The sequence below is a fragment of the Kwoniella pini genome, chromosome 11 (genome assembly GCF_000512605.2).
Source record: "Kwoniella pini CBS 10737 chromosome 11, complete sequence".
Taxonomy (NCBI): Eukaryota; Fungi; Basidiomycota; class Tremellomycetes; order Tremellales; family Cryptococcaceae; genus Kwoniella; species Kwoniella pini.
In genome coordinates, this window is record NC_091726.1 from 1,302,309 (window position 1) to 1,328,709 (window position 26,401).

A 26,401-nucleotide genomic window follows, 5' to 3' on the forward strand; every position below is an offset into this window, starting at 1 on the left:
GTAAATTAGACTCCGTCCAATTCCCGACGGACAAGTCCGTGCGAGTGTTCACATCTCATAATTTCGGATAAGCTACAGGAAAATCTCTTGAATGATAATCATATATCAGAACCCAACCTTCTTGTACAACCGCTTGGTTTCTGCAGCCGATGCAAGTGGAATCACTATCATCATGACCGGATCACAGTCAGCACCCTCCTCGACTGGGCCGACTCGCAAACCCACTCGTCATCAACCAATAGTCAGCTGTATGGAATGTAGACGGATGAAGTGGAAGTCAGTCTATTTCGATACTGATCGAGGATTGGAGCTGATGATGGAATCAGATGCGATCGTAAATTTCCATGCGCGAATTGTCGCAAAAGAGGTATAGAGTCGTGAGTCGTACTACCTGATTTATTTTCATTTGCTGAGTCTTTGTAGTATGTGTCCGAATGGACAGATGAGACCGGTACGGGGTCAGTCTGTTCCATTCGCTTTGTAGCCTAATCATCCTAATGCCGATCCTCGTGCCCAGGAAGTCAATACCTCCAGGTCGAAAAAGAGATCGAGATCTTGAAAATGAGGAATATGCAGTTGGAAAAGATACTGAAAGAAGCTCAACGACAGGGCTTCGAAATTCACCCCACAACAGATGATTTAACTGTTCCTGCAGACAATCAAGTACCAATAGACAGATCAACCCCAGAAAAGACGAATCCGAATTGGCAAGAGATAGATGTAGTATCAGGAAGTAGAGGTCCGAGCAGCGATGGTGATATAGAGGATGGTCAATTGATCGTTGGAGAGGAACCCGGTTCATCCTCGTTCTTCGGTAATGCCGGCGCTCATTATCACCTTGTGCGTGACTGAGATCTTACCGTCATATTTGCATAAGCTGATCAATAAATCGTAGCATCTCGATGGTAATAGCTCGCAGAGAATCTCACCATCCGTGCGGACAGATTTACCGACGGGCTGGCTTGACACTTTCCCCTTGCCAGCTGCAGCCCCTCCTACTGTGGATAAACTCAGTCAGTTATTACCTCAAAAGGCAGACGCTACCAAGTGGGCTGTGATATACTTCGAGGTAGGAATTAGTCTCCTTGCGAGACCTAATCAGCTGATATGCTATTTGCTGCTGTATAGGACGCAGCGGTACTCAATTACAGTGTGGATCCCGAATATTTCTGGAGACACATATTTCAACGCGCATACCCACCAGATATCCCTTCCCCAGTATCAAAAGCGGCACTGAATAGTCACGAGCTAGGCTTGATGTACTTAATTCTGGCAACGGGTGCTGCTATGGATCTCAGCTTACCGCCGTGTAAGTATGCGCTAAGCGTAGTTCTATCATTATGGCTTACTCGGCGTCATACAGATAACGAGTTCGCGGAAAGGTTCTTTACGTTAGGGCGCATTGCGTTGGCAATCGGTGAGTCATCGATCTACGGTATCGTCTGTTTGACATTCTAATTGATGGCCACGTCCAGACCCGACCGACTCTATACTTTTTGTTCAATCCATTCACATCATGAGCAGGTATCTTTCGAATTCCTTTCGTGGACCGAAAGCTACTCTCGGATTCTGGTCATGCTTAGGGATGGCGGTCAGAAGTGCTCAATCTGTGAGTGAGACCATCGACCTTGCTTAACCGATACATGAGCTAAGGTTGTTGCAGATGGGCTTACATCGCGATGGTAAGAGGGCTAAGGGTAACATACCTGCCGGCCTTAGGTTGACTCCCGTGTACAGGTAAACGATGGAAGCTGCCACCCGAAGAGATTGAACTAAGGCGGAGGGTGTTCTGGGAGGTGAGTATAGACTAAACAAGCTTCTCGTTGATTCAGTTCTCCCGAATAGATATACACCGAAGACGTTTTGCAGTGCATGACTCAGGCACGACCACGCTGTGAGCTGATCTCGTGATTCTATTGAACATGAGATTGATGAGCAAATTAGTGATATCGTTCGCGACTATCGACTGTGCTCTCCCGCAATACATCTATAACGAGAAAGATGAAGACGATCGACTGTTATGTGAATGTGCTCATTGTTTTATCGACCAGAGCTACGAGCTGATAAGCTGTCTTGCCTTCGCAGTTCATCACTACAAGGTGTGTGGTTGGTTCTGTGTTGGTGCATTCTGGGCGCAACTGACTCTGACACAGTATCGATTGTGCAAAATCCTCTCCAAGGTCAATGATGTGCAGGTCAATGTGGACCCTATGCCATATAAACAAATACTGGCTATACATGATTCTTTGCGAAATTGTGAGTCGCGCCAGCTACACACTGTGTTTGAGCTGAATGACCTGACCCATCTCATCGCCCCCAGTCGAGGATGAACTCCCACCTCTACTCCGTACCGACAACAATCATAATGAAGTGCATCGCAGCGTTGTCTGGCAACGACTCACGCTCCGTCTGCTCAATATGGAGGGGTACTTTCACGACCACTCGCACCGAGTCTTACTTCCGCTGACTGACTGCATAGATACCTCTTCTTACATCGAGCCCACTTCGCACGTGCATTGAAAGACCACCCTGTTGAACCGATGATGTCGGCTTACCGGTATGTTTCGGTCTCTTCACAACATCGTTACATAGCGCTGATCATATCCCAACCACAGATTTAGCTATGTTGCCGAGCTGGAGGCATCACGAGTGATATTGTTGATTCTGCAAGAAGCTTTGTAAGTACAGTATTCGTATTGACCAACGGCTGGCGGTCACTCAATACCCCTGTATTTCCGTTAGATCTTCCAATCAGCAAATCGCATGCCGCTTTCTCATCTTCTTCTTTCATGCCTTCACAGCTGTGGTCAACTTCACCGCTGTTGTCGTGCGATCTCCGCAGTCTTCTCTAGCTAAAGCTGCATTTGCTCAAGTGGAGCATGGAGTGAATCTGTTTGAAACGATAGAAGAGGGTTTCAGAGCGCGAGATGATCTGGTATGTAATTGGTGATGTCGCTTCTGCATTCAATCAATTAATATTTCTAATTGCAGCCGAGGCTGAGGATTCTGCTAGAGCAAGCCAGAAGCAGCATCAGCCAAACGCACCATGGTCTTCACAAAGCATCTGACATTGACGTCTCCTCTTTTGGTTTTGGTCCAAGACTTGTTCGAGTCCAGAAGCCAAGTACAGCCAGACAAGAACAGCATCAACAGATTCCTGATTTATTCGAACATAATCTTGGTTTTCCGACTACTCTGGCAGATGCTTCCCGCTTGACTCGGCGATCTGAACTACCAGAATATTTATACACTTCCGATTCAGCACCTTCACCACTGGATTTGGTAGAGCACGAGCAAGCACTATTCTCAGATTGGCTCTCTGCGGAATGGACTTTACCTCTTGTCCCTGAGCGTCAAGAAACGGAATCGGGGCCGGTGCTCCCTGTTATGCAGAACAACGAGGACCAGGATATATACGATTGTGAGTCTTGTTCACAATATCTTTTCATTACTAATTGATGCTCGGCGTTCATAGTCCTGATCAACATTGGGCTGGACCCAAATATGGAACACAAGGAGGGTCACAGTGACCGGTCATAGCGTAACCCCCATCACACGGAGAGCTATCTCATGCCACCCACCTTCATATTATGTCGAAATTCGTCAAAGTGGTATAGGTGGGATGTAATTCAGATCAAGTGTTGCTCCGCTCGCTTCGGTCTTAATCATTGCCATTCAGCACTTATATGGCCGGGTATTGCTCTATAGATTGAACGAAGCACGTGCTTTGCGCGATGTATGGCTGACCATCATGCGGTATGCTCCCAAGTGAATATGCATTAGATGACTTGACTGTTATAAGGTTATGAACCAGCAAGGCGATCAGATCGGTTCCAAGACATAGATACCCTGGAAGTACTGTCTGTTGTACTTCACGTCGTTCACTATAACGATATCGGTCGGAGGGGTTTGAGAACGTAACACTCTAGCAACTCTCCATTGCTCTGCAGTAGGGATTTTAGTGGCATCTACCACGCCATCACTGCCAGGCTCAAATCTAGAGACATAACCTTCCCGAGCCAGAAGAGGCGAGTCGATCAAGGGTGCTAATGAGAGATCATTGTTGGCAGCGGTGAAGAGACCAATAGTCAGTCTGTATTGATCCGCTTGATCTTCAGGACATTGAGTGACTAATCAAGTGATAGACTCAGTCTTGACAACAAATTTTTCGAAAAGACAGTTCCTCACCTCGATGACGAGTAGCAGGTAAGTGACCGCCAGAGATGAATTCCAGAACTTCTCCTAAATTAACTACCATTCCACCTTTCTTATATTTCACAAATCTCCAATTCCCATCTGCTGAAAGAACTTGAAGTGCTGCTATAGGTTGACTCAGCAACAAAGTCGTGACTCCATAATCTTGATGTCCATGCATCTGAACACTAGATTTTTTTCGATGTTCTGGCGGCGCTGGATGAAACATCATCTGTCGGAAATATCCTTCACCAATTGGACCATTATGCGATTGAACTTTATCCCATAGATATGATTCTGGAAGATCGAGCATTCTTGATAGGAGTGATAAAAGCTTTTTATTAACTACGTCGTGGAGGAACTACGGGATACAACTATCAGAGCCTACTTCCCGCCGAGGAGAATGGTGAGGAAAATCTCACAGTGTTGAACTCAATTATATCATCGGCGTATTCACGAAGGATTTTAGGGAGATGATCACCAGCTTTCATAGTTTCAGAATAAAAGTTGAAGCTTTCTACATTATCTTTTACCCCTTGTGCTATATCCCAATAGCCTCGAGGTTTATACCCCGTATACTTGCCCTGTGCAGAGCATACATGAGGACACTGCGAACTATATCATCAAGAGTCTCATTACTCACTGTATCCAAGTATTTCCATTCCAATCGGTTCTTTTCTTCATCCGTGATTCCATTATCTATCAATGCAGCTTGAGCGATTGCAAATTGCTTGTCAATCTGAAATAGATCATATCAGACGTTACTTCTATCCGATGTTCATTCAGTCAACTTACTTGTTCCTGTGTGAGACCAAAGTTGGTCAAGTAGAGAAACCCGTCTTCTTGGACAGCAGCTTTGAATTCTTCGAATACTGATTGCTTATCTTCGGGTTTATCAGAATCGAATTTACTCAGATCGATCGTTCGCAAATTGGCATAATCCACATCTGCTTTAGTCTCTGCAGGTGGGTTATATGGGCGTAGAGGAGTCTTGGTGGCTATTGGCATAATGATGTAGCGGACGTGTACTATCTATCAATCGATCTGTTACTATGAACGATGTTTCGACCTAAAGAGAACTCTTCTTAAATGATCTTTCGCCGATGCTATGGATCCGCAAGGTCGGACCTGAGTCAACGCTTGATGTAAGAATGATGTGACGAAGTGAAAAAGATAGGTCCAACAGCGATAAGCTGAGCTTCACTGCAGATAGGCAATGCCGTCTTTCTTGTGAGTTTGGTGAAGGATGCGTTACTCGGGTCAGGTAGACATTGCTTTCGGGTCGTCAAGATAACGGCATGCGAAGCTGCTCCGTATTGCGGATCCGCAATCTCGGATCGGAGTAAGGCTGACCACCCGATATCGCACCAATTAAAATATTTTCAATTTAGATGTTATCTGTTATTTGAAGACCGGCAGATAAGGATTTTGGTTTAAAACCAAACGCGTTTTATTATCTCTGTTTCTCATTGTTATCGTACTTACTCAACTCATAGGTCGACAGGGAAACATACTGGTCAACATGCAGGCTAGTAATACCGAAGATTATCAAGAAAAAGACGAAGAAGGTCGTGTGCGCGCGCATGAAGTGCCTCTGGATTATGCCGGTGAAGGCGGCGATTACAATTTCACCGCGGACGAAGGTAATTCTATTTCGTCAGATCATTGACGATGGTGTCAACTTCAACCTGATCGTTTGCTATAGTCGAGCGATATCAGCTAGATCCAAAGATGAATAACCAAGTACTTCGAGCCTACGATTGGCGTATATTACCTGCAAGTCACCTCCGATAAAGGGTGGGATCATTGAAGCTGATCATAATTGTAGATCTCGATGTTGATGTACCTGTTTTCGGCTCTGGATCGAGGAAATGTGTCGAATGCCAAATCTGATCATATGGAGTGAGTCGAACACTTTATCTGACGTGACACGGCAAGTGTTGACACTTTTTCGTCCTTTAGCAAAGATTTGGGTTTCACCGGAAATCAATGGAATATCATGCTTACAGTATTCTTCATCCCCTACTGTCTGATGGCATATCCTGGTACCTATATGAGTAAGAAGTTTGGTCCAGAGCGGATGCTTCCTATATACATGGGAGGGTAAGTTTACTTTCTCTGGCTTCATGAGGTGTCCGCTTACAGTACTGCTGATAGCTGGGGCGCGATGGCTATGATCAACGCCGGAGTCAAGAACTTTGCCGAATGTCTAGTGGTCCGTTTACTCCTTGGTATAGTAAGTAAATTTGTCAGAGACTCATAAGCGCGGCATTGCTGATAGGCCATTAGTTTGAGGGATGCTTCGCGGCTTCTCTTATCATGTATCTTGCGTGCTTCTATACTAGGGGTGAACTTGGTAAACGAATGGCCTGTTGGTATAGCACTGTCGCGGTCTCCGGCGCTTTCTCTGGTTTGCTATCATATGGACTATTTCAAGTGAAAACTACCAAATTACATGGATGGCAACTTCTGTTCGTTGTGGAGGGTGCCTTGACACTCATTGCCGCCGTTGCATCTTGGTGAGGGTCACTTTGGCAGTAACTAACTTGATACGCAACTCTAAAGCTGATTCGATCGCAGGTTCATCCTTCCCAAATACCCTACTCAAGCTAGTTTCCTCACTCCCGAGCAAAAGGTTGCTGGTGTCATGCGACTGTTGAAAGATTCCACGACTCACGTCAATCAAATTATGACTCTCAAAGCTTATATTGAGCCTGCCAAACGATGGCAAACATGGATCTGGGGATTTTATGCTATTGTGAGTCTCTCTTTCCGATCAAGAACTATTTGGTCAGTACTGATGCCTGATAAAATAGATTTATGGTGTAGCAAATTCGACTGCTTCAGTCTTCTTGACACAGATCATTGGTCGATGGAAGTATTCTACAGTCAAGACCAATCTGCTCACTGTACCCCCGTACTCCGTTGCGGTAGTGGTTATGTGTACGTATCATACATCTCGGTATCACCGACTCGTAGACTGACGTAACCTGTAGGGATTTTCGTCATTTCGTCGGATCGACAAAGAGAGAGAACCATGCATGTGTTTGGAGCGAACGGTGAGTGATTCTAAAAGGCAATGAATTCTTTTCGCTCATAAATACAATTTCCCAGCACTTGTCATGGTCGGTTGCATCGTTTTGGCTGTAATTCCCATAACGAAAATCAGTGCAGGATACTTCTGTACATTCCTCATTGCTTCGGGTAGTTTTATACCTACCGTCTTATTCCAAAGGTGAGCGATGAATGACAAGGTCGATTAGTCGGGCTAATTGATCTGCAGTTTCGTACAAAACAACACAACTACCGAAAATCATCGTGCTTTCCGAGCGGCTGTTTGTACTTTTGGAGCCAACGCTGGAGGTATAGTCTCTGGTGAGTATCCAGCCCTTTATTTATGCAAGACCGCATCTGATTTCCTATGTAGCGAATATTTTTCTCTCACAATTCGCGCCCGAATACGTAACTCCTTTGATCGTTTCTGCCGCTATCGCCGCTTTAGGTATGGTAGTCTTAGCTTGCTTAAGTAAGCTTCATCATCTCTCGAAAGTGTAGAAGGGAATGAGACCTTAGGCTGACATCAACGATCTCGCATAGGAATATACATGGTTCTTGATAATCGTCGACGAAATAGGGAACAAGGCGTTAATTGGACATCGAAGGATGTTCCTACAGCTGCTCTGCGAAATGGGCCAGACAGTCCATCATGGAGACACTTCTACTAGACTTAATAAGCTACCTATGTTTTTTGTAGAGGGATTTGCCCGCTCTAGCTCGGGGTAGCTATGAAACGTGCTCATTTCTCATCAATCGAGCTTTGTGGAATTGTACATGTCGGTAAATTAGCATTGCATGAAGCGATGTCAGATTCATGCGCTTGACGAACAGACCAGTATGGTTGCACCTTTCAATTACCATCACTACAACACCATCTAAATCCTTCCTGTAACATATAACAAAGATGAAATTACCTGAATAGTCACCTACACCTATGAACAGATAAGAATGTAATTAAACTTCGAACAAATCCCTATATACACATCTACATTCCATCATTTCTTGATTTTCTCGTTAAAAATTTACAATGCGCTATTTTGTGGAACATGTCCAGGAACCTCTTCAAGTTGAACAACCGCTCTTTCCTCAGGATCAAGTACAGTTCCACCTTCGACATGTTCAATTTCACCTTTACCTTCATCATGATCTTGATCGTGAATTTGTTTCTCAGTACCAATCTCAGCAGCATCATTTCTAATTTTGACTTTTGTGAATTGTCTAGTTGGTACTTTATTGGCAAAGAGAATATCCAATTCGGCAAATGAGAATCCTCCTGTTTCAGGTAATCTGAAGAATGTCCAAGTCAAACAAATCAAATTACAACCCAACCAGAAGTAGGCGGACTGTCGAATTAAACAACATCAGGTCGTGCAACTCTTGCGATTACAAACCTACTCACTTTGGCTTGCCAGTTCCATGCTGTTGCTGTTACCATTCTTGCTCTAAGCTGAGAAGCGATAATTGCGCTAACTACGTAAACGAACCGACCGAGTACGATTGATCTACTTCTCAGTCTTGATGAGGGGAGTTCTCCGACAATCGAATAACCTATAGAAGTTTTCTGGTCAGATCATCTCAAATGACAAGCTTTCCAAAAGATGAGATATAACTTACAGACTGGACCAAGGGAGAAGTGGAACAATAAATTGATGATAATCATTAAAGCTCCCATTGCGTTCAATCGAGCGTTGGTTTGGGCGACAGTACCCAGAATACCGATAGGTAGCAGACAACAAGCTTCGAGAGCGATACCGGTTATATAGATTTTTCTTCGACCAGTATATCTTAAAGCAACCCAAGAAATAGCAACTCCGATAATCGACATGGCTGATAAAACGAGGTTCATATTGAAAGCGGCAGTAGCGGACATACCAGCATTCTCGAGCCTACAATGATTACCCCAATTAGTTGATTGATTCACAGAGTATCTCTAAAAATGGCTGCTAGAATCCAAACTCACATTTCAACAGTCAAACCAGTGATGATATTACCATTCCAAAGTTGTACGAGCCAAACACCAAACATGATTTCTGTTCTTCTCAAATTAACACCTTTGAACATTTCTTTCCAACTTCCACCTTTAGCATCAAGTTTTTCTAAAGCATCGGTATGTTGCATAAATGCAATGAATCCTTGTGCTTCTTTCTCAGCGTAAAATCCAGGTCGAGCGCATCTGATAAGTACTTTTTCAGCTTCTTCAATTCGTCCTTTTCGAACGAGCCACCATGGACCTGAGTATTTATAAATTAGCAAAGATGGTCATCTCTTTAGATGATTATAACTCACTATCTGGAGCAAAATAACAACCTAAAGCGAGAGGTACAGGCCAAACCCATTGAAGCGCATAAGGTAATCGCCAACCGTATTCTCCTGTAATGCTTAAACAAGCTCGAAGGACTGAAAAGAAATGAGTCTGTGAGTAATTGTAACTTGAGTATTATGATTCACTCGAAAGATATATTCACCTCCAGAAGCGATGAAACTACCACCACCAAAACCAACCGAAGCGAAAGCGCTCAGATAACCTCGAAGTTGGATAGGGCAAATCTCAGCAGCATAAGCAGTTGATAAAGTTTCTACGATTACGAATAAATATTCAGTCAGTCAATTTAAATTCTTACATTTCACAATATATCATACAGAACTCACGAAACATTCCCCAAGGGATACCCATTGCTAATTCAGCAACTAAAAGCATATTCAAGCTTACAGCGAAAAAAGCCAAAAATATAGTAAGAGTCATAATTATCATTCCACCTATAAAAGTTTTTCTTGATCCAAATCTTTCTTGACACCAACCATTTAAGAAAAGACCAATAATTTGTCCAACATATGCAATATTTACTAAACCAGATTGATAATTTGCTGGAATTGCAAGTTTACCTTTTTTACCTTTTACACCAAAACTATTCAAAAAAGCTGGTAAAGCAAAGAATGAATTAATCTAAAATAATAAATCAATTTTAATAAATTCAGCTTTTTGACAATGATTTCAAATAGTGAATATCAAGGTGCAGAATAAAACTTACAATTGCAGTATCAAAACCTTCCATTAATAAAGCAGATGTTAAAAAAATACTCCATCCTGCTGCTCTACCATGATTTCTCCAAGCTTGAATAAAACCTTCTTTCTTTTGATTCTCAATTACTTCATGTCCGATTCTAACCAATTCAGGATCGAGATGTGATACAGCATGTAATTGATCTTCAGTCAACTTGACAATATCTGTTTCCTTCTTGAATGAAACTCCGACCATCTTGGAAGAGCTGTATAGATTTTAAATTTCCTACTCGAATCAAGGAGTCCCATGGGGATCAGAATTTCCCTCTGACATGATCATATTATATATCCTGATTTTAGTGTATTTAACGGGATAAGAAATGACCGATAAAGGAATGGGGCAATCATGGGGCATGGACAGCATATCTAGCTATTATCAAGTGGTCCACGCTACGATCGGACATGAAGGTGAAAGAGATGAGCCGGAATGGAGGCGCGGTTCAAGAACTATCCGGTACCTATGCATGAGTGATAACGTTAGGAATGAAATCATGAGGCGTGCAGTTGTATCTTCAAGCATGAATAAAGGTATGAACCCAGTCAAAGCAATAGATTAAAAGCTTAATAGACATAGACTACAGTAATGACGTGAGTTATAAATAGATTAGACCAACTTGGCGGTCCGTTAGCGGACCGTGAATTAATGAAATTGCGTAAAAACATGAGAACATGAGTAAGATTAGTGCGGGGAATTAGCAGGTCACGTTTGTCACACGTCACGTTCTCCCTTACTGCAATCGGTCAACCCGACTCAGACAAAAGTCGGCCGGCAAATTAAAGCTCGGGATCTTGCAGGTATCCACATCCGATAAGGTCCTGTGCACATGACCCCATCCATTCAGAATCAGTAATAGGAGATGATATCTCCTTCTTTCACAACGTACGAGTATAGTCCGGCGCAGCATCTGGACCGCATGAGCGCTCATTGTCCAGGCGTCGGTACATTCATCATCCGTCAACTGTCAGATTGCAGCGCTGCATATCAGACTTGTCGGTATAATCAGTGTTGCATACCCCAAAAACAGCAATTTCAATTTAATCCTTGTCCATTTCTTTCGAAAATTTCAAGTTATAGACAACGTTGTGATTTCTCCTAGTATCTTCTGGGCGGAGCGTTGGTCTCATCTTTGGAATCGTACGAGCTAAATTGAAGAGTGAGATCAGCACAAAGGCCTTGAAATTCGCCTTCCTAGCAGATTGAGCGGTATCACTTACGTATCAATTGGACCGAGCAATAACTTCATCAGCCACATCTCGGGACTAAGTTCTTCTCCCGTCTTTTGCTTCATTTGCTCTTGTTCATACTCGTAGTCCATAGTTTGGTCAATCAATTGACCAATAGTGGGGTTGTCATCAAGAGACGACAAGAATTTCTGTGCTGATTTGTCGTTACCGACTTGAGAAAGCTGGTATGAAACGGCGTCTGGACCGTCTACATCGAGAGTAAGAGTCAGTCAAAATTGCTGGATCCTGTTCAATGAGAGATCGATAACTCACATCGACTTCTTTGCAATTCGCTGTTGGCGTTTGTGATGACTTGCACAACTACAGTAGCGTTGTGTCAGCCTTATTCCGAAGCGAGAATGACTTTACACCTACTCTTGTCGGTCGATTCACCGGCGGGAGCCCCTGAAGATGAGGTCAGTCCTTGAGCATTATCAATGATGTAATCATCACCACATACCATCAGTGATAGCAATGACAAGGAGAGGCTTTTGCAGAGCATTAGCTCTGGCAGGACCCAGAAGAAGAGGTTGGAGGATCTTCTGATCAAGAGCGGTACCCAAAGGTGTAAGACCTGATTGGACAAGGGTCAGTTCTGCATTTCTATCGCATGATGCTCCACACTCACCGCTGAACTTGACTTGTTGGACGAGTTGAAGCGCAGCTTGGTCACTGTTGATGTTGTTACCTTGCAGTTGGGAGTTGAGGAATCGTACTTGGCTAGGAAGGTGATGAACTGAGTGATGAGCACATACGGTGTGCAAACAGAGTAGCTGAATTTGCATAGACTCACATTCCATCGTGATCAAAGAGTGAGCAGGCGAAGGCGATTTTACCCAAGATCCTGCGCCATTAGCTATCAGCATTTGGATTATTTAAAGATTTTCAAGAATGGGAGAGTAGACACTGATAGCTGATACTTACATCTTAAGATCTTCGATTCTTTCTCCGTTCTGCTCGAAAGCCATACTTCCGGAATCATCTATGAGTACAACTACATCGAAGAGCGCGATCTTGACTAAATCAGTAGCGAGCTCGACGGGGAGTTTCCAATTTGCGGCGAGTTGCTGTAAAGCGCCAGACTGAACTACTCTCTGAGCGATAGGATCGAGTGCTTGAGGTGGATAGAATGCTTCGAGGTGTTGCTATATGACGGACGGAAGTGTCGAGAGAGAGGAGTGTAGCGGTTTTGCGTTGAGGGAAAGAATTAGCAAAGTCATGGTCAACGTTTCGGTCAGCTTTCGGTCACTCGGTTACACGAGTGTCAACTCACATCTCTGACACATTGACTAAGGGTTTGTGAGATGTATTGAGCATTGACACCTCCTCCTCCAGGTGCGGCACCGGGTTGTTGACCATATCCACCTTGAGCTCCATATTGCTGTTGTTGACCATAAGCTCCTGGAGCCCCAGGTTGTTGACCGTATTGACCTGGTTGCTGCTGACCATATTGGCCAGGTTGTTGACCATATTGGCCAGGTTGTTGTTGACCATATTGGCCAGGTTGTTGTTGACCATAAGGTGATTGACCTGATGTTTGAGCACCGTAAGCAGGTTGACCAGGTCTACCTCCTGGTACAGGAGGTGCACCATAGCCCTGTTGTGCACCATAACCTCCTTGCTGCTGACCGTACTGTCCTTGTCCCTGTACTCCAGGCTGTTGCCCGTACTGACCGGGAGTCTGTCCATACTGACTACTAGGGGTTTGCCCATACTGACCTGATTGTTGACCGTACTGACCTCCTTGTTGTTGTCCACCATATTGACCAGGTTGCTGTTGTTGACCATATGGATTCTGACCTTGAGGAGGTGCGCCATAAGGAGAGGCATAAGCACTTTGAGTTTGACTACTACCGTAGCTCTGACCTTGGGATTGGGCTACACCATACCCACCTTGTGCACCGTATGAAGCTCCTGGGGGTTTGTTAGACATTAATCCAGCTGCTCCTGCAAGTTGATTTGCTTGAGTGATCTTTGAGGCGAATCCCATTGTTGATATAAGTTATATGTGTCTATGGTGAGGCGGCGATGGTGAGTGAATCGATTGAATGAGTCGAGTCTAAAGGGGATGAAACAATGGAAGTTGATGATTATATAGATAAAGGTGAGGCTGTGTTACGTGTTATGATTGAGGTCCGAGCTTAATGGAATGGTTCAGGAGTATAGCGTGGGTGAGTGAGTGAGTGAGTGAGTGCGTGTGTGTGTGTGTCGCGTTCAAAGGAAGTAGGAGATTGTTATTGGGTTTGTGATGAGTGTGTAATGTGTAATAAAACCATAAGTGTCAGTGCGTATCACTTATAGAAAGGGGTGAACCTTGACGCAACATCACAGCAACGTCATCACAACACGTGCTAATCTCAAAACAACTGCACAGCTTTCCCTTGGCTTATCACCATTACATCTGATTACGATTTATTTCTTATTGGATGTGCCAGGCATTACGAAAACGACTGTATACAAGTCTAACTATGGTTCCCCGTTTTACCGCTTTAACATGAGGGATTCAGTCCCATTTACTTTTCCAAAGCAGCATACAAGGTACTCTCAAATTCAACATATGAAGCATACCAAGGATCTGGAGAAGGTGACAGTAGCTGAGTACCGCAAATTGCCTGATATGCCGGTATAGATGTTAGCTTTTAGTCACTCGAATTCCCCTTCTCTTTCTACTTACAGCAATACCAGTCTTGGGATCAATCCAAAATTGCGTCTTAGCAGCACCAGACCAACAACCACTTCCAGCTTTTCTACCTTCTGTGAAATCCTCCAAGGTTAGTAGAAATCCCACTGAGTGATTGATCGTTTCGACAGTTGGCGAAGGATGGATATAACCAGGTTTCGATACCATTGCAATGATATTTTCTACGCCAGTATACCCTTCTCCTTTCGGGATAGAAGGCGTAAAAAGTTCTTTCCATGATACAGGTGATATGAGTGGTTCAGAGGAATGATAGGGAGACGAGGGATCACATTGAAGTAAATTCCTTAAGAAAGTTAAATAATCTCTTTGAGTTCCAAATAATCCTCCTCCTCCCGATAAGAGTGCTTTAGGTATTTGATCAACTTCTGTTGGTCTACCCATACCGAAATTATTAGGTATACGTTGCACTTTTCCCTCTGGATCTCTATAGCAAATTGACATTTTGTGCTTCTTGATTTCTTCAGTTGGGTAGAAAGTCAAAGTTTTAATTCCACAGGGCTTGAATAGATATTTCTGAAAATAATCTTCCAAATCTAAACCTGATACCCGTTCTACCAGTTTTCCAACCCAATCTATAGACGTACTGTATTTCCAAGATGTTCCAGGCTCATATATGAAGGGAGTGACAAGAGATTTGACAGTAGCCTTTGGGTCCAAAAGGGAAGGACTAGGGTTTTGGGCGTGCCATTTGGATAAAAGGTTTGGTACAAACATATAGGTAAAGCCTGACGTTCAGCATGATCAGGGGTCAGTGGGTATTTAAGACCTGTTGATACTCACCAGCCGAATGAGACATGAGCATCCGTAGGGTCACCTTATTCTTGGGTTCCTCCAGAATGGGCTTATCATCCTCTCCGTAACCTTTTATCACTTTACACTCGCTTATCTCAGGGAGATATTTCTCAACATCCTCAACACTATCCAGAGACACCAAATGTTGATCTACCAACTGAAGGGCGGCAATCTAAGCCAAGTGTGAGTACAAGTGGGCGCTTCTCGATGATGAACTTACACAGGTTATAAGCTTGGTTTGAGAAAAACATTCGGTTGCTGCTTCACCATCAGCAATCAATCACGTGCGATAATTAAAGTGATTAACTCACTGGTATCCGAGTCTATTTGACCTGAAGTCGCGACTCCAAACACCTTTTCACCATACTGATTGAAATAAATCTCCTCTTTTGCGCTCGTCGCACCGTAGAATACACCTGGGACATGTCTTCTGTTAACAGTCTCTTTGAGCAGCTTATCGAGAGACTGCTTCCCATTGCTAGAAATAGTTGGAGATGACATCGTATTGTCTTCTGTACCACTTGAAACGCAAGTAAAGTTGGGAAAACAATCTGAATCAGACCGGAGATCGCGATTATCGTCAAAATGCTTATAATTGAAAATCAAGATGTTTGGGACATGTAATCCGGATTAATCGGATATTGTGCAACCGGCGTCACCCGAGCCGATTATTGGCAGTAAACAAGAACAAAGTATTGTAAATGCACAAAACATCATAAATCCTCATACAACATCTACCTTGATCTTTTATCTTCCCATACAGGGTCTGGTAAATGGACCAAACCCACTTGATATGGATTGACCAAAGCCAATGTCGAACGTTTAATTTGCGTCACATCTGTAATTCCTGCAAGTGCCATCACCAATCTGAATTCTTCCGCTATGATATCTAAAGTCAATCCTACACCTTCTTCACCACCTGCAGCGAGCCTGGAAGGATCAGTCATTCTATCAGCCCAGTCAGACTCATACTCTCAGCAAAGCAAAGTATCGGCCTTACCCCCATAAGACAGCTCGACCCAATAAAACTATATCTGCTCCCAAAGCCAACGCTCTAAAAACATCTATCCCTTTTCTCACGCCACCGTCGAAGAAAATGGGTATTCGACCTCGTATGACATCTGCTATACAGGGTAGAGCATCTATAGTAGCTGGTGCTGCATCAAGCTGTCTTCCACCTGTAGGGCTCTTATCAGTGAAGCTTAAAATACTACGACCTGAATCACAATCTCACCATGATTCGATACGACAATACCATCTAAGCCATGTTTAATAGCTAAAGCCGCATCTTCGGGATGTAACACTCCTTTGACCAAAATCTTCATTCTAGTCACTGACCTGAGCCAAGGTATGAGCTCGTCCCAATGCATTGATGGATCTAAAAGAAATTAATCGTCAATGTATGATCCACCAGGATTGTCGAGAATTGATCTCAAGCTGACCTTGAGCCATTTTATCACCTGATGCTCTTCGTAAATGAGGTGGTAATTCGAATTTCTCTCTCAAGTAACTATGCCTTCTACCCAAGTATGGTCTATCTATTGTAATCAATAATGCCGTGTATCCTGCTCTCTCACTTCGATGAATGAATTCTTCTGTATCAGACCGTATATTGGCTATTATAATCCTTGAGATGTTGGCGAAAAGGCGAACGTCGAAAAGTATACACATACTTACAGACATATAATTGCTGCCACCAATCACTATCTACCAGATCATACACCTTGTTATACTTTTGCGTTTCAACATCGATCTGCGATCTAGCAACTTGACCTGCTTCTATTACATCTTCAAGATTTGATGTAGAAGAGGAAGATAACCCCATTGAGATACCTCGTTTCGCAGCAGCTGATTATCATTTCACATTACTGTTTAGCCTAACAATTCAATTAACTTTCAGGAATAATGAAACAAACCCACCCCTCGCTACATCTAATTCACCATCATATCCAGCGAGTCTGTGGAATGCAGAAGGACCAACAGCAAAAGGGAAATTCTGTCTATGCAACACCATCTCAAAATTAGGGAAGGGAAAAGCATCGTTGGTGGAATAATGACCAGAAATTCCGATTACCTCTTTCCCCAGATTGGTCTACTCCTCACATCCAGCTTATCCGATCCAACGTCAACCAAATATCTAGGAACCACTCGATACCTTTGTAAAGACGAAATGTTTTCTCTAAGAGTGATCTCATCTTCTGCTCCTCCTTCATAATATGCTCGAACTGATTTTGGTAATTTGTCAAGCGCGATCTATTATTCAGTCTTAGCTAATAATGGTAATTCCGATGATATTGTGAATTTGGCTTACCTTTTCTAAATCTGCCACGCTAACCGGTTTGGATTGTGCAAAATTGGACATTTCGAAGAAATACGAATACCAAATAGTTTTATGATGATCAATTGGGAGAATATCAATTCTTGAGTATACTTTTCATTATCTATGGCACCTTTTCGCTTTGAAATGTCTCTGCCAGATTTATCAAGGCTCAAGATTATTTCTCGACTCACGAGTCAACGGATAAACAGCTATCGCAAAATCTGATTTAGTTACCGACACTATTTCGGTTTCGGCTTGATCCGATAGAAAATTCATCAATTGACGTGATCTTAAATTTAGCACGCGCCAAGACGTGCTTGTGGATATGTGTAAATTTGGAATCTCTCTCGGACGCAAGCTCTTGCGATTTGTCGGGCAGGCTTTTAAGGCAGTCCCAGAGCCTGTCCTCTCTTGTGAAAATTACCGTTGTCCGAACCTTCGCCGATGAAGCTCGGCTGAGAGCAACTGCCCCGGAAACATGATGAGGAATTGACTACTTTACCGGCGGTATTTATTGAACCGCAGCTATTTTGACCGATAAATTACGTGCTTCTAGAAGACGTTAAATTTCGATCGAGCCGATTTGAAGCTTAAAGAGGTTTTTTTGGAATTGCAAAATGTATCTCAGGGAAAGCCGGAGAAACATTCGAAAGCACATAGGAATTCGGTAATTTAGATTTGAGGAAACTAAGAGTTCTTTACCAGATTGTGTTATGATATAAATGAGCTTGAAGAAAATGGATTAGCAGATTCACGTAGACTCAATCCTATGATTTCTCCCAAGCCATAGTAGCGTCAATTGAATATGACAAAGGGAAAAGAAAAAATCAGCAATGGCTATCAAGATACGATCGTGCTTGACGGAGAAGGGGTAGCTGTGCCACAACAGTACCAAGCTCCTCCAAAAGCATCCTGGAAAGGTCGAATATGGGATACATTCGATGCTCCTCCAGATGTACCTTCTGTCTTCGTAACACTTCACTACGTATAGCATGTATGACTAATGACTGTATAATAGGAACAAAAACTTTTGTTCAAGCTAGATGCTGTATTACTTGTTTTTGGATGTTTGGGTTGGTTCGTTAAGGTGAATGATTGGACCTAAACCGTGTTGTGCTTTAAATTAATACAAATCTTACGAATCGCTAGAATCTGGATCAAGAAAATTTAGCAACAGCTTTTGTTAGTACTTTTTCTTCAAAAGGCCATCAGAAGTGCACAAAACCATGCTGACCTATTACAAAAGGTATCTGGGATAAAAGAAGATTTGGAAATGTTACAGAATCAATACACCACGGCCACCACCATGTGGTATGTCTACCTCGTTGTTGAGAAATAGAAGACATATTGACCTGGACTGATATGTCCGCCTTTGACCAAAAGGACTGTCGGTTATTGTATTGGTCAAATCCCTTCGAACTTGATCTTACTTCATGTGTCGCCTCGATATTGGATTCCAGCCTTAGAAATCGTTTGGAGATTGTACCTTTGGCTTTTGTTTGTTTTAGGAAGTGAAGACTACTGATAATATTGCGTAGATGTACTCTACTCACTTATCGGGTATCCAATTATCAGCAATTATACGCGTAAAGATTTTTCGTCGGTCTAGCTGAGAGTGGCATGGGGAGTTTGATGATCAGAATGACAGTATGAGCGTGCTATTGGTGCTGATTTGGCCCCTTCTGCTCATGTAGTACCCTGCTTTACATTGGATGTGAGTGGATTAAAATCAAAGCGAGAAATGTGCTTTCCATGAGCATCAGTACTCGTTCATAGTACATGGTAAAGCGAGAAATGTGCTAATATATTCGACGCATAACAGTCTCGGTTCTTACTATAAGGTTGGTTGATCAAATGACGATAGTCTGCTACCTGAACATGTTTGCTGATCATGAGAAATTGATAATTTAGCCGAATGAATTAGCCAAAAGAGCATCATTGCTTGGTACCTCAGCCGGTCTTGGAACTCTGTTTTCATCTATCTTGCAAGCTGCAGCTTATACCAATTTGGACGGTCATCATAAATTAGCAGGATGGAGATGGTAAAATCATCCAAATAGGATACCTTGCTCGTATACTGACCTTCCTATGATAGGCTTTTCATCATCGATGCGGTCATCACATTGCCCGTTGCTGTGTTAGGGTTGATTTTCCTTCCTGCTGTACCAGGACATTCTGGAAGTAAACCTTCGTTCTGGTTATCTCAAGCTGTAAGTGATGAAAAAGAAACATCATTCTTGTACCGTTCTGTGTGTTAACCACCTATAAAGGATCTGGATCTTGCAAAATCCCGGATGGAATCAGTTGGTCGTGCTCCTCAGAAACCTTTGACTTGGAAACGAGTTATCAGGTACTCCAAATCTTGGCATTTCTACCTCTTACCGTTGATGTATGTGAGTGAACAAAATATCTATCGAATCTCACGAACGCATCCAAGCTGATATGAACAATTTCAATCAGATGGTATGGAACAATTCGATTAAGTTTACCGGTATAATGGCTTTCTGGTTGAAAGATAAACAAAACCCGGTTCAAAGAGGAGTATCAGAACGTAATCATCTGGTTGTAGGTCATTGTCATCTTCAATTTGGTAAATTGAGCTGAATAAGCAAAAATTCCCCTTGTAGATGCCGATTACCGCTCTTGTACGTCTAACTCGTTGATTGAATCCAGTGTTCGAGGTGATACTGATTACCAGATCAGGGTATTATAGGAGGATGGCTTGGAGGATGGTTATCAGATGGCGTGTTTAGGGGTAAAAGATGGCCACCTATTTTAATTGCCAATATATTCTGTCTAGTGACGGCGTTAGCTTTGGTCAATTTACCACTCTGGAAAAATCTCGATGGTCACTTTGCTTTATATTGTAAATTCATACTATATTTTTCCAATTGTCCAGTGGGAACCTTTGCTGATATTTTGTGTCCATATCCCTTTAGACCTAAGTGGATTGTAAGTGAATATTGCTTAATCTGGCACAACCAATCTGATTTTTGTATGGAAATTATAGTGGTACCAATTTTGCAGGATTATATTTCGCCTGGATAAACGAAGTGAGGCAGCTTACCGTATGCGAATAAGGTGTTCGGAAGCTGATGAATGATTTCATTCTAGATCTGTGGTGCAGATGCGGAAAAACGCGCTTTGATCTTGGCTATGAGTAACGATGCTAGTTTTGTCCTGCAGGTGGGCTTCGAATCCTCAATTTCGATAGAATACAAGCATAGGCTGACATTGAGGCTGGATGGTAGAGTATTATACCGAATTTTGTATGGAAGCAAGTTGATTGTACGTTTTTTCCGGTATTGTAATTGTCAATCTCTAAAAAGGTTAACGATGCTCTCACATAGATCCCAAGGCGACAAAAGGCCTTTGGTATACTTCTGCACTATGTATACTCTTGCGTCAGTATGATTCTAGTTCACAAAAGGACGACGCAGGGCTAAGGTGTGATCATTTATAGTCTTCATCATCGGTGTTGTCCGTTATTTGCACAACCGAGATCGTAGTCTGGCTATTCGAGCTGCAAATGAACATGCAGATGGGAGTCTCCCAGAAGCTCAGGCAGAAGACTACAATGATGAAGAGAAACGGAGAACCCCTCAGAAGCGGGTTTATACGATGAACAAAATTTGAAGATTACTGAGCGGTGATAGTTGATGTCGTCAAGGTATGGAACGTCGTCACAGAGTATGGAGTGGTAGTTGCGTGCAGAGTGGTCACGAAGAATATGAAGGAGGACACCTGTTCTTGATAGCATTGATAGGAATACTCACACATCAGAGTGCATATCTGAGTGGAAATTGATAAAATATCTCTTGCCGAACATCGGCATTTTGTATTGCTACTTCGGGTTTGACCGGTCCGAGATGGATCTTCGTCATTTATTTTTGGCAATTCTCGTTGGTCTTTTTTACCTTTACATGAGCGTTCATTCACGTCGAAAATTCGGAGACAATCAATTGATAGCAACCGAGTTCAGCCAGATGGCGTTGATATGTTTTTATAGCAAATTTCGCATCACCCTACGCTGTTGATCACTTCGTGCTGCCTGAGGTGATATAAAGATAACTCAAACAACTCGCAACATCTCTGACTTCCGCCGATATGTCAACAGCCGGGTCTATTATCTACAAGGGTATGTAATTCTATATTAGCTCGCACGATCGCGAGGTGTTACTGACATTCCGTCATAGCTTTTATGCCTACGTTGAAGATGGTCTTGTGCATTCTCTTGGGATTCTTCGCGACAAAGAAAGGATGGTTGACAGCACCGGGCGCTAAAGGTTTAGGAGCAATAGTGATCGTGCGTATATCGTCATCCGAATCATGCATCGCTCAGATAAATGCTAATGTTACGATAGCAAATAACGCTACCGGCATTATTGTTTTCATCTATGGTTTCAGCCTTCACACCTGAGAATATCAAAGCTTTCGGTCCATTAGTCATAGTTGCTGTATCGTATCAGATATTGGGTCTTTTTTTCGCTTGGTGCATACGGGAGATATTCTATGTACCGATAGACTTCAGATGGGGAATTTTAGTCGTGAGTATTCCTTTCACTGCAATGGCTGTCAGACTGATAGCGTTTGTAACAGTCGGGCCTGACTTCCAATTGGGGTGAGTTTTTTTGTTTTCGTCCACTTGATCAACTTATTCTGATCGACCAGCATAGGAAACCTTCCCACAGCAATCGTGCAGACTATGGCTAAGGAAGCTCCTTTCAATCCTGCCGTAGACGTTGATTTGGGAGTAGCCTATATCGCGTGAGATACCATTTGGCTTAAGGAGTTTCGCCAAATCACTGACTTTTCCTAGGATTTTCATCTTTATTATGAATACCACTTTCTGGGGTTTGGGTGTTCACAAAGTGAGTCTTTGCAAAGGTGATAATGATATCCTCGCTCAACACAGTGTATAGCTATGCGCATGGGATTTTCAAGACAATCGAAGAATACCAGATCATCCACCATTGAAAGAACGTTGGTCTTCACAATTGGAGTTGACAAAAGGAAAGTTATCTAAATGGACTGGTTCGAGAAAAGACACAAGGATAGATATGGAAAGTCAGACTATACCAGGAATGGAAATGATAGATCAAACAAGCGAAGAACATAGATCTGTTTTACGAGAATTAGAACGAAATGGAATAGAACCTTATCTACCACCAAGTGACCCCCACTCTTCACAAGAGATCATTTCTGCTCATCCCACTTCGTCAATCGACCCAAACGGACCGATTAGACGATGCTCATTGCAAATCCCCCAATATTCTTCGGACAAGGACCAATCCGGATCTGAGCCTACAGCTATCTCAGAACAGGACCACGAGAGTGTACTATCTCCTGTTCGCAAGCCAATATGGAAAAAAATCTGCTTACTATTTTACAACCTCCCAAATGTCACTAAAGCAATCATCATCAGTATACCTATAGCTACAATTCAACCTTTGAAAGCTCTATTTGCGGAAACGGAAGGATGGTCAGGTAGTAAGATGCCAAATGGGCCTGATGGTAATCCGCCTTTGGCATTTGTAATTGAGACTACTTCTTTCTTGGGAGCCATAGCTGTTCCAGGAGCATTGTTATTGCTAGGCGCGAGCTTTGCTAGATTGAAGGTAAGTCTCTGATCTCATACGGTGATAAGGTATTACAATGAGGTAAATGAAATTTACCGATTTGCGGTATCCGCGCAGATGCCCAAAAACTGGAAAGACTTGCCTCTTGGTGCGATCGTGGCTTTGACTATATCTAAAAGTGGGTTTTATGTTCATTGAGATTGTCTCTTTCATAACTGTTTATCGCTGATATCACTTGTAGTGATATTGGTCCCCATATTTGGAATGTGAGCGTTACATCCGATAATCGACAATCTTGTCCAACATTCTACCGTCTTTTGCTGATGCGATCTCTCACAGATTTGTTATACAAGCCTTCCGGGACCATACATCACTGTTTCCCCGGGAAGACAAAAGTCAGTCGCAATGTGATGAAAGACGAACACGCAAGGCTGATAAGTCAATTTAGTTCGAACTTTTGTATCAATCTTACTGTCTGGAACACCTTCGCAAGTTATCCAACTTGTAGTTACGCAGACATACAATCCTGATGGAACGGCTGAAACATTATCAAGCTTCCTGCTTCTACAATGTAAGTGCATATGATACATCTTGAGTTTGGGTCCGCTGACATGGAGATATAGATGCACTCATGTTTATTTTATCAACGTGAGTTCTCTACTGCCGCTCCTTCGTCACCTAGTGATAAATCGCTAATGGAACGATGTTCGACGTAGTGCGATCGCAGCTATAGCGCTGTATATAGTAGAGAGATAGATTCCCTATCGTGATACGCTTCTGCATGTATTCATATTGTATCACATTTTGTTCCAATAGAAATATATCAACAGCTACCATGAATTGAACAAGATCCCCGAGGGTGACGGACAATCACCCGAGATCTCGGTTATTGCCGCATATCACGCAATCTTATCTCTCGATGAGCAATAGGATATTTCACACCATGACAAACCAAAAGCACTAAAGTGTATTTGTCATCTATCCTTTCCATATTGAGAAGCCTATAATCAGTATAAGTATCATCTCCTCTTAGGATATGCATGCCATGTATGATCTATCATATTGAAGCCAAATGTTACGGAAATTATTATTGACTGGATTCGTGGCCATTGCTTTGGCTGAACAAGTACCCTTTAATGTTGATTCGCCTGATGATTCAGGCCATTATGAATTCGAATGGCCAATCAAAGATGTAGCTATTATAGGTGCAGGAGTATCGTAAGTCATCTTTGAATTTACTGGACTTGGCTTATTGGTTCAGCTAATTGGATATCTGTAGAGGGTTGTTGTCATATCGAGCATTATCCAATACGGAGGATTTTACGAAAATCAAAATATTTGAAAGAGATGATAGTCCAGGGGGCAATTGGCATTATTCAGATGAAATTCCGAAATCAATTCCTATTGAATTAGGTCAAACTGAATATTGGTGGAAAGGTGATTTTATACCTAATATTCCAAATAATATACCTTCACATAAGGTATATAAAGTTGAATCTAACCAAACGTTTGAAAACGAATTGGAAAATCAAAGAATATTACATAGACAACCTAAACCACTTTGGAAAACATTACGAGCAAATACACCTGCACCTCAACAACAAGTAAGTCACCGTTTCATTCACTATTGTTTCTCCGTGTCCGAATTGCTCATAATTACTTCAAACAGGTACCTGGATTCGAATGGCCTAAAGGCGTAGAATGGGCATCTCATCATTCGAAAGTACAAAGATATCTTCGTTCATTCGCTTCGTGGTTAGGTATCAATAATGGAGATGAAAAGACCAACGTATCATACAATACCAGAGTCGAGCTGGTGGAGAAGAATTTGAATAAGATTGGAAAGCAGATTGGATGGACATTGACTTTAAGGAAATTTCTTAGAGCCAAAGAAGGTTGCTATGAGGAAACGTATTGGAAAGAAGTGAGTAGAATATTCTATGGATGGATTTGGTATACCTACTGTACAACGTGATAATTACTAATCACACCACATGTTAGAATTTTGATGCGGTCATCGTAGCTGCTGGACGATTCAATATACCTCATATACCCGCCATAGAAGGTTTGGTTGAATGGTCGCATCGATTCCCTGAACAAGTATTTCACTCCCGACAATATAGATATGGTGAAAGCGCAGTAGGCAAGAACGTCATAGTGATTGGAGCTTCCGTAAGTCATACGCCATATTGGCAGGAAGCATCGATTGACTAATGTCCGGCTGCAGGCAAGCGCAACTGGTGTTTCTCAAGATATCAATACATACGCCAAAAATAGCTACCTTAGTATAAGGGTGAGTAATGTCAAGCCCAACACCGACGTGGGAAACATAGATGCTGACCCGGAATATGTAGGAACACAGCGATGATCCAAGAGCACCTGTTCGGAGAGATACTCACTTGAATGCTCTTCCTAGAAACACAACTATTATAGGGGAGATCAAGCGGTTCCATCCCATATCAGATGGCGGTGGAATAAGTGAGGGGAAAATTGAGCTTCTCAACGGAACTGTACGTATCTGAATCTTTACCAAGCAGCCTATATGGCTAATTTATAATATTGATTCTAGATCATCACAGGGATTAATCTACTCATTTTTGGTACTGGTTTCCGCTATTCGTTCCCATTCTTACCACAATATCATAATTCATCTATCTTAGGAAACGAAACTGCTGAAAGTGAGGAACAACCTATAGTCACTGATGGATCTCACGTAAGATCTTTATATCTAGATACATTCTATATAGATCAACCAACATTGGCTTTTCAAGGCCGTGAGTAATCTCAAATTTTTCTTTCATCAAGTTTCAAGCTGAATTGAACTTTTGTAGAAAATGTTGGTATTCAGACTTTTGTTTATGGGAAATACGCTGGAGAAGCTATTGCCAGGGTATGGAGTGGTAAAGCTCATCTACCAAGTAAAAAGGGACAATGGAGTCACTTTTGGAGAACGGTTGAAGAGAGAGGTGGCTTGAGGAAAGGATTCCAATGGCTAAATAATGAATCGAACTCACGTAAGTCATAGCACACTTAAGAAAGCAAGTTCGGCTTTTTGGCTGATTCGTCGATCAAAGGATATTTAAACTTTTTCGTTGCTTGGTTAAACGCAGCTGCCATCAAGAACGGTGGCAGATTATTAGAATTACCACCCGATGTGTAAGTCATAATTCAGTCAAGCAATCCGATTCAAGCTAATCCACTGGTAGTTCCGAAGAAATGGATTTATGGATGAAAGCTCGAGCTGCCGGTGTATTCATCAACCCTGACGGCCGAAACGATTTTCAATCGGCATCTGAGAAGGGGGTACTTGACAATATTCAATGGAAAAAAGCTATCCTTGATGATTGGTAGCCAAAGCTGACGGGGTGTCATTAGGAAGGTTTGGTAAATGTCTTGAAACGTTCGGATTTTGTTGAATAGATTGGTGGTGATAACGATAATCTTATACATGCATTATATGCCACTGCGCCATC

The 26,401-nt window shown here is 42.5% G+C and overlaps 10 protein-coding genes across 10 annotated transcripts; 5 read left to right on the forward strand and 5 right to left on the reverse strand.

Annotated features, from left to right (window-relative positions):
* Window positions 1–172: 172 nt before the first annotated feature.
* On the forward strand, window positions 173–3,540 carry I206_107848 (uncharacterized protein; the record flags this gene model as incomplete). Its single annotated transcript, XM_070203611.1, has 20 exons — window positions 173–276; window positions 327–377; window positions 424–458; window positions 518–840; window positions 896–1,069; window positions 1,129–1,309; window positions 1,364–1,417; window positions 1,476–1,609; window positions 1,664–1,682; window positions 1,738–1,796; window positions 1,846–1,894; window positions 1,945–2,022; window positions 2,086–2,099; window positions 2,154–2,256; window positions 2,321–2,426; window positions 2,480–2,557; window positions 2,616–2,678; window positions 2,743–2,935; window positions 2,992–3,421; window positions 3,476–3,540. 20 exons carry the CDS (start codon window positions 173–175, stop codon window positions 3,538–3,540), a joined length of 2,313 nt encoding a protein of 770 aa, XP_070059712.1.
* A 282-nt stretch (window positions 3,541–3,822) lies between these two features.
* Window positions 3,823–5,202, reverse strand: I206_107849 (uncharacterized protein; the record flags this gene model as incomplete). The annotated part of the gene is made up of 5 exons (XM_019157891.1): window positions 3,823–4,130; window positions 4,189–4,555; window positions 4,617–4,778; window positions 4,838–4,933; window positions 4,990–5,202. The coding sequence occupies 5 exons, from the start codon at window positions 5,200–5,202 to the stop codon at window positions 3,823–3,825; spliced, it is 1,146 nt and encodes a 381-aa protein (XP_019009531.1).
* A 514-nt stretch (window positions 5,203–5,716) lies between these two features.
* Window positions 5,717–7,919, forward strand: I206_107850 (uncharacterized protein; the record flags this gene model as incomplete). The annotated part of the gene is made up of 13 exons (XM_019157892.2): window positions 5,717–5,837; window positions 5,900–5,970; window positions 6,023–6,096; window positions 6,157–6,297; window positions 6,352–6,430; window positions 6,484–6,713; window positions 6,775–6,952; window positions 7,011–7,137; window positions 7,191–7,253; window positions 7,309–7,429; window positions 7,478–7,569; window positions 7,622–7,720; window positions 7,792–7,919. 13 exons carry the CDS (start codon window positions 5,717–5,719, stop codon window positions 7,917–7,919), a joined length of 1,524 nt encoding a protein of 507 aa, XP_019009532.2.
* A 354-nt stretch (window positions 7,920–8,273) lies between these two features.
* I206_107851 (uncharacterized protein) lies at window positions 8,274–10,508 on the reverse strand (the record flags this gene model as incomplete). The annotated part of the gene is made up of 8 exons (XM_019157893.1): window positions 8,274–8,594; window positions 8,651–8,799; window positions 8,866–9,137; window positions 9,212–9,482; window positions 9,538–9,648; window positions 9,717–9,827; window positions 9,901–10,195; window positions 10,281–10,508. The coding sequence occupies 8 exons, from the start codon at window positions 10,506–10,508 to the stop codon at window positions 8,274–8,276; spliced, it is 1,758 nt and encodes a 585-aa protein (XP_019009533.1).
* Window positions 10,509–11,405: 897 nt separating this feature from the next.
* I206_107852 (uncharacterized protein) lies at window positions 11,406–13,526 on the reverse strand (the record flags this gene model as incomplete). The annotated part of the gene is made up of 9 exons (XM_019157894.2): window positions 11,406–11,454; window positions 11,528–11,744; window positions 11,810–11,857; window positions 11,912–11,941; window positions 11,997–12,110; window positions 12,165–12,256; window positions 12,330–12,380; window positions 12,461–12,681; window positions 12,810–13,526. The coding sequence occupies 9 exons, from the start codon at window positions 13,524–13,526 to the stop codon at window positions 11,406–11,408; spliced, it is 1,539 nt and encodes a 512-aa protein (XP_019009534.2).
* A 523-nt stretch (window positions 13,527–14,049) lies between these two features.
* I206_107853 (uncharacterized protein) lies at window positions 14,050–15,530 on the reverse strand (the record flags this gene model as incomplete). The annotated part of the gene is made up of 5 exons (XM_019157895.1): window positions 14,050–14,148; window positions 14,211–14,962; window positions 15,018–15,201; window positions 15,250–15,287; window positions 15,341–15,530. The coding sequence occupies 5 exons, from the start codon at window positions 15,528–15,530 to the stop codon at window positions 14,050–14,052; spliced, it is 1,263 nt and encodes a 420-aa protein (XP_019009535.1).
* A 233-nt stretch (window positions 15,531–15,763) lies between these two features.
* Window positions 15,764–17,391, reverse strand: I206_107854 (uncharacterized protein; the record flags this gene model as incomplete). Its single annotated transcript, XM_070203612.1, has 8 exons — window positions 15,764–15,959; window positions 16,030–16,207; window positions 16,264–16,407; window positions 16,472–16,645; window positions 16,707–16,877; window positions 16,950–17,029; window positions 17,104–17,282; window positions 17,341–17,391. 8 exons carry the CDS (start codon window positions 17,389–17,391, stop codon window positions 15,764–15,766), a joined length of 1,173 nt encoding a protein of 390 aa, XP_070059713.1.
* Window positions 17,392–18,154: 763 nt separating this feature from the next.
* On the forward strand, window positions 18,155–20,985 carry I206_107855 (uncharacterized protein; the record flags this gene model as incomplete). The annotated part of the gene is made up of 20 exons (XM_070203613.1): window positions 18,155–18,304; window positions 18,368–18,436; window positions 18,499–18,531; window positions 18,596–18,660; window positions 18,733–18,831; window positions 18,888–18,909; window positions 19,044–19,063; window positions 19,172–19,190; window positions 19,261–19,391; window positions 19,445–19,559; window positions 19,620–19,742; window positions 19,810–19,914; window positions 19,977–19,994; window positions 20,053–20,215; window positions 20,289–20,301; window positions 20,360–20,402; window positions 20,464–20,535; window positions 20,601–20,637; window positions 20,700–20,753; window positions 20,813–20,985. 20 exons carry the CDS (start codon window positions 18,155–18,157, stop codon window positions 20,983–20,985), a joined length of 1,524 nt encoding a protein of 507 aa, XP_070059714.1.
* A 471-nt stretch (window positions 20,986–21,456) lies between these two features.
* I206_107856 (uncharacterized protein) lies at window positions 21,457–23,684 on the forward strand (the record flags this gene model as incomplete). Its single annotated transcript, XM_019157898.1, has 13 exons — window positions 21,457–21,487; window positions 21,546–21,655; window positions 21,714–21,896; window positions 21,949–21,970; window positions 22,026–22,116; window positions 22,169–22,220; window positions 22,272–22,967; window positions 23,046–23,106; window positions 23,170–23,194; window positions 23,268–23,323; window positions 23,377–23,499; window positions 23,552–23,576; window positions 23,645–23,684. 13 exons carry the CDS (start codon window positions 21,457–21,459, stop codon window positions 23,682–23,684), a joined length of 1,515 nt encoding a protein of 504 aa, XP_019009538.1.
* Window positions 23,685–24,000: 316 nt separating this feature from the next.
* Window positions 24,001–26,279, forward strand: I206_107857 (uncharacterized protein; the record flags this gene model as incomplete). The annotated part of the gene is made up of 10 exons (XM_070203614.1): window positions 24,001–24,146; window positions 24,208–24,532; window positions 24,598–24,852; window positions 24,930–25,100; window positions 25,156–25,221; window positions 25,283–25,438; window positions 25,498–25,702; window positions 25,760–25,942; window positions 26,003–26,084; window positions 26,135–26,279. 10 exons carry the CDS (start codon window positions 24,001–24,003, stop codon window positions 26,277–26,279), a joined length of 1,734 nt encoding a protein of 577 aa, XP_070059715.1.
* Between the last annotated feature and the right edge of the window lie 122 nt (window positions 26,280–26,401).